A 6,342-nucleotide genomic window follows, 5' to 3' on the forward strand; every position below is an offset into this window, starting at 1 on the left:
GTGACATGAGGGGTTCACATGATGTAACTTAACCAATCAGACGCCGTCAGGGTGTACGTGTCATTGTTGGTTTTTTTATCTCTTGCTCTCTGCCGGACTGTGTTGAGGTGGCTACCTGCTGATGTAACCCGTCTTTGGTGTGTCTTCTCAGTAAATAATCACTTGAAGCTGCTGGTCGTGGTAACAGCCAGTTTATTGTCTGCATGTATGACAGGAAGGGCAATGGTAAGTAACGCTTTTCTCCTCTCTCATGGGCACATCAGTCTCTCTTGTTCACATCACAAATAAGATGGAGCTGTGATACAAATAAAATAAAATGAAATACAATACTTTTAGGGTGATCGTATAGTGGATTTTTATACAGTAATATCTGTGAATAAAATAAAAAGTGAATGTGCAATATATGAAATGTAAATATGAATAAAAGAGTGAATGTGTATGAAATGCAAATGTAAAAATACATGCTATACATCTTTTAGCTATTACCTTTTTACATTTTTTTATACTCAACATACCAGTAGCTGGCATGAAATAAACATGAAATATTTTTTAACCAACATAATGACACACATCTGCTGTCTTTTAACATTCTCACACATACCTGCATGTATGACAGGAAGGGCAATGGTAAGTAACGCTTTTCTCCGCTCTCATGGGAACATCAGTCTCTACAGAAGAAAACAGCATTGTGTCAAGCTAATACTGCTAGCTCCATGCTACTCGATTCTCTCAGCGACAATACACAACAAACACAGCGGGTTTGTTGCGGAGAGCATGGAAAAATCAATAATAAACATACAGCAAATCAATTCACAGTATTATCTTAATTTTACACGACTCCAACAACTGTAAACAAAGTTTTGTTTTCTTTTTTTTCCACGAGACTGTGAGACACGTTCTATTTAATATCAGGTCAACACGCCACCGTATGGGTCACTCTCTCCGAGGGTGAGCTGTTTCAGGAGACAATTAGAAAATTAACACCTCCGCCCTTTGGGCGCAATCAGAGCCTACAAATACAGCTGCGCGATCACCTGCCCAGTCTCTTTTTCTCCTCCTGGAGTGGGGTGTGTGAGTATGGTTTTCAGATTGAGACGAGATATTGTGTGATTTTGGGAGATTGGTTTATCTGCCTTCTTCTTACAGAAACTGCTTATTGCTTGTGGTAAAGAGAAGAAGAGTGCGCGGATGTTTTTTTTGGATTTTGGATCTTTGTTTGGCACTGCGGGGAGCCTCTTTTCCCGGGAGGGAGAACGCTTCCTCACAGCTGTACTGTTGTAAAAACGAAAAGAAAACGAAGGTAAGGTGACTTATCCGTGTTCCAGCTGAGAGGGGCCGCTGCGTCCGGAAGGTCGTACGCTACCTGAGGCTTTGTTTCATTCCCTTGTTTCATCTTGCGTCCGCTGGGCGGTCTTGGCTTGCCAAACCATGTCACAGGACGGCGAGGGTTTTTGCTCTCCATCCCTTGCCCTGGGCCAGGCCCATCAGCTGGCTGAGCTGGAGCCGCAGGTGGTGTGTGATCCGCCGCTTGAGGAAGGGAGGTGGCGCGCACGGAAGAGGAAGCACCCGGCGGAGCTTGAGCAGCTACAGCAGCTGGTGCATGCACAGCATCCTTTAGGGCTGCATACCATGACCAGGCCAGATCCTGGGGACGGGGATAGGGATCCAGATGTGCTCTCTATTGCAGCCTCTGACAGTTTGGAAGGTCTGCACGACCCCCAGTCCGAGGAGGATGATCAGTCGCTCTCTGACTTGGGGGATGCTTCTGTGCCTGAGCAGTTGGACCCTTCTGATAGAGCTGTGATTGCGAGGGTGGCAGCACGCGCACAGCTGTCCTGCCAAGCTCCGCTTCCAGCTACTTCAGTGTTCGACAGGGGCTCACGGTGGCGCAGGTCAGACGGGCTCCCTGTCCTTCCTGACTTTATGTCAGAGCTGCAGGCATCATGGAGCGCTCCTAGCTCTACAGCCCTTCCGAGATCCCAGCTGGCCAACCTTACAGGGGCGGATGCTCATGGGGTGGCCACAGCGCCCCGAGTGGGCCCCACCTTTGCTATTGTTAGCAGCCGCTGTGGCAAGGGCTGCAGGGATGCCACTCACCCTAACAGACGCTGCAGGACGACTGATAACCAGCTCTGCAGAGCTTATCATGCCTCAGCTCTGGCGGCCAGGTTGGCGTGCACTTGTTGCTGCTTTATTTGGAAGGCCTGCTGCAGAATTTGGCTTCAGCAGCCCCAAGTGATGAGATGGCCGAGATGCTCCGTATGGCAGACATGTTATTGCGAGGGTACCAGTGCACATGCCAAAGCCCTTGGTCAGTCGATGGCCTCCATGGTCCAGGCACGGCGCCAAGTCTGGCTGTCGCAGTCTAATCTGTCCGACCAGGACTGCATTGCTGTGCTGGCGGCTCCAGTGGTGCCTGGAGAGGTCTTTGGTCCGCCCTGTGAGGCGGCCTTGGAACAGTCCCGTAGGACGAGGGAGCTGACGCTCTCTGTGAGGGATGAACCACCCTCACGCTTCCGATTTCCCGGCGAGGGGCAATCTGGCTCGCCGACGTTCCTTTCATGATGTCTGCAGTGGAACTGCTCACCTTGGGGGCACCAGGCCTCAGTCAGCTGGTGGTCGGATCGTCGCTGACGGATGCCAGCCTCCGGCCTCACACTTCACTCCTCAGCACCTTGCTCACTGGCGCCAGTGTACTCAGTGCCCTTGGGTGCTAAATACGCTGGAGTCAGGGTACAGACTCCAGTTCAGAACCAGACCACCTCCATTTTTGGGAATCGTTCCTACTTTCCTGCACGACAGGACAGGTTGTCAATCCCGCGTGACAGAGGTCGCGGCCCTTCTACAGAAGGGGGCAATAACACCCGTCCCCAGCGGCGAGGCGCACAAAGGTTTTTATTCAACCTATTTCCTGGTTCCAAAGAAGGACAGCAGCCTGTGTCCTATCTTGAACCTGAAGGAGTTCAATTACTTCCTGAAACGCCTGCCCTTCCATATGCTTCGTCTGTCACGCCTTCTATCATCTGTAAGGCGCGGGGACTGGTTCACTGCAGTGGACCTGCACGACGCGTACTTCCACATTCCCATACACAGGGGCCACAGGAAGTACCTCCGTTTTTTCTTTCAAGGCAACGCCTACGAGTACAACGTCCTCCCATTCGGCCTGTCCTTGTCTCCTCGCACCTTCACAAAGTGCATGGAGGCAGCGCTGGCCCCTCTGCGTCGCCAGGGGATTCATATCTTGAATTACCTGGACGACTGGTTGATTTGCTCCCCAACCGAACATCAGGCTCAGCTCGACACCATGACAGTGTTGAGCCACCTCGAAAACCTGGGGCTGGCTGTAAACAGGGAGAATGGTTGCCTTATTCCATCCCAGCGGGTGGAATATTTAGGTTTGGTTCTGGATTCGGCCTTGCTCAGAGCTGTCCTGACCCAGAAGAGAACAGTGGTGCTGATGGAGAGCTTGTCGCAGTTAACTGTGGGCAAGCACATTACAGTGAAGTGTACCTGAAGGCTGTTGGGCCTCATGGCAGCAGCATCCCAGGTGGTGCCCCTAGGGTTGCTTCACATGCGGCCTCTGCAGCGTTGGCTTGCCAGGCACAGAGTGAGCCCCCACGAGGATGGCCTGAGGGCTATCCCGGTGTCCTCGACTTGTCTTCCGGCAGTGGCATGGTGGACCACTGCCCTGGGCCTCAGGGAAGGTGTTCCGTTGGGTCCAGTGTGTTCAAGGGTGACCATAACTACGGACGCCTCAGAGGCAGGCTGGGGAGCCCTATATAGGAACCACCCAGCCCGCGGCTGTTGGGGTCCCCTTTGGAGGCAGTGTATTGGGCCTTGGTGCATTTCCTTCTGGTAATTCGGGGGAAGCATGTGTTGGTCCGCACCAACAATTCAACCGTGGTCGCTTACATCAACCACCAAGGGGGGCTGCGGTCAAGGTCCCTGCACGACTGGACGCACAAAATCCTCCTCTGGGCTCATGCTCAGGGTGTGTCCCTGAAAGCCATTTACTTGCCAGGAGTGGCGAATGTGGCAGCAGATCTCCTGTCCAGGGGTGGCCCCCAGCCAGGGGAGTGGCGACTTCACCCACAGGTTGTGAAGGCCATTTGGGCTCGGTTCGGGGAGGCCCAGGTAGACCTCTTTGCCACACAGGAGACCACTCATTGCCCGCTGTGGTACTCCATAGCGGGTCCGGTGGGGACTTTGGGGGTGGACACTATTTCACATCAGTGGCCCCAGGGCCTGCTGTATGCTTTTCCCCCCTTTCCACTCATACCAGTGGTATTGGCCAGGGTAGAGATGATGGAGGCCAGGGTTCTGCTTGTGGCCCCGAACTGGCCACATCAGCCGTGGATGGCGACCTTGCAGAGGCTGTTGGCAGGGACCCCTTGGTGCCTCCCAGTCAGGCCAGACATGCTGTCACAGGCTTGGGGAGAACTCTGGCACCGGAATCCGGGAGTTTACAGGTTACATGCCTGGCCCTTGGACAGGAGCCACCCTGCAGCTTGAGTCCTGCCATTATGGCTACCCTACAGGCAGCTAGGGCTCCCTCTACCAGAGCGCTTTATGCTGGCCGATGGGAGCGGTTTTGCCAGTGGTGTGCAGAGACAGGCCGGAGCCCAGTCTCTTGTGGGGCACAGGGGGTCCTCTTGTTTTTGCAGTCCCTGTTAGAGAGAAGGCTGACTGAGTCCACCTTGAGGGGCTATGTGGCCGCCATATCTGTTCGCCACATCCCTATTGAGGGTAGGACGTTGGGCGCGCAATCCCTTATTGGCCAGTTTTTGAAAGGGGCTAGGCATATCAGGCCATCACGGTCCCCCATGGTCCCGTCATGGGATTTGCAGCTGGTGTTGCGGGCTCTGTCAGAGTCTCCTTTTGAGCCTTTGTCCAGTTTGGGGCTGGAGCTCCTTTCCCTCAAGACGGCTTTTCTTCTTGCCATGTCTTCAGCGAAGCGGGTCTCTGAACTGCATGCCCTGTCCGTGCATCCATCCTGTTTGAGGTTGGGGGAGGAGGGCTCTGTCATCTCTATCCTGCCTAATCCAGCCTTCTTACCTAAGGTACTCCCTCGGTCTTTCGTGGTGCGGCCCTTGGTTCTGGAGCCCTTTCACCCTCCACCACATGACTCCGTGGAAGCGGCTCGGTTACATTTGCTCTGTCCAGTGCAGTCCCTAAGGGTGTACATCGCCCGTACGGCCCCAATTAGACAGGCTGACCAGCTTTTCGTCTGCTATGGGGGCACCAAGCTAGACCACGCACTGTCCAAGCAGCGGTTAGCCCGCTGGGTGGTCCAGGCCATAGCTCGGGCCTATGACAGTGCTGGAGTCCCTCTGCCCAGGGGGGTGGTGGCCCACTCCACCAGAGGCATGTCCACCTCTTGGTTGCTCTTCAAGGGGGCTCCCTTGGAGGATGTCTGTGCGGCGGCCGGTTGGGCCTCTTCTGGGACCTTTTCAAGTTTTTACAGACTAAATGTTGGTTTGTCAGTAGCCTCTGCCGTCCTGCAAGCAGGACAGTGAGGCATGTGGTCCCTACCATGCTGAGACATGGCTTCAGGGTTGGTGTTCACCCGGTGGTTTTGTTATTGTAGGCCTTCTTCTGTCCAATCCAATCCAATCTAGCTTTATTTATAAAGCACTTTAAAAAACAACCAGAAGGTACCAAAGTGCTGTACATGATAAAATTATAAACACAAGATAAATTAAAAGACATAAAACATCAATAAAAACAGATATATAATAAGAGAAAACAAAAAATAAAATCACATCTTACAGGGTGTCAAAGGCCATGGAAAAGAGATGGGTCTTAAGAAGGGATTTAAAAACAGACAAGGAAGACGCCTGTTTAATGTGCAGAGACAGATCATTCCACATTTTAGGGGCTGCCACAGTGAAAGCACGGTCCCCTCTGAGCTTGCACTTTGTTTTTGGCACCCTCAGGAGCAGCTGATCAGCTGACCTGAGAGAGCGGGTGGGAGAATATGGGTGCAGCAATTCAGAGAGGTAGGGAGGGGCGAGACCATTGAGAGATTTAAAAGCACATAAAAGAATTTTAAAATGAATCCTAAAATGTATGGGCAACCAGTGAAGTGAGGCTAAAATGGGGGAAATGTGGCCATATTTGCGTGTGCCAGTTAAAAGACGTGCAGCAGCATTTTGTACCATCTGGAGACGGTTGATGGAGGACCCACTAACCCCCACATAAAGTGCATTGCAGTAATCCAGCCATGTGGTGACAAAGGCGTGGATTACTGTCTCAAAGTGCTGCTTTGAAAGAATTGGCTTTATTTTGGCCAGCTGCCTCAACTGGTAAAAACTTGCCTTCACAACTGTCTTGATCTGATTG

The 6,342-nt window shown here is 52.5% G+C and overlaps 1 protein-coding gene across 1 annotated transcript; it reads left to right on the plus strand.

The window, feature by feature from the left end:
- Positions 1 to 1,428: 1,428 nt before the first annotated feature.
- On the plus strand, positions 1,429 to 4,512 carry LOC111240073. The gene is given in 4 exon segments (XM_022770055.1): positions 1,429 to 2,168; positions 2,292 to 2,459; positions 2,575 to 3,809; positions 3,812 to 4,512. Coding segments are annotated over 4 exon segments (2,844 nt in total).
- The last annotated feature ends 1,830 nt before the right edge of the window (positions 4,513 to 6,342 follow it).

Source organism: Seriola dumerili, unplaced genomic scaffold, assembly GCF_002260705.1.
Source record: "Seriola dumerili isolate Sdu_G_001 unplaced genomic scaffold, Sdu_1.0 BDQW01009968.1, whole genome shotgun sequence".
Classification (NCBI taxonomy): domain Eukaryota; kingdom Metazoa; phylum Chordata; class Actinopteri; order Carangiformes; family Carangidae; genus Seriola; species Seriola dumerili.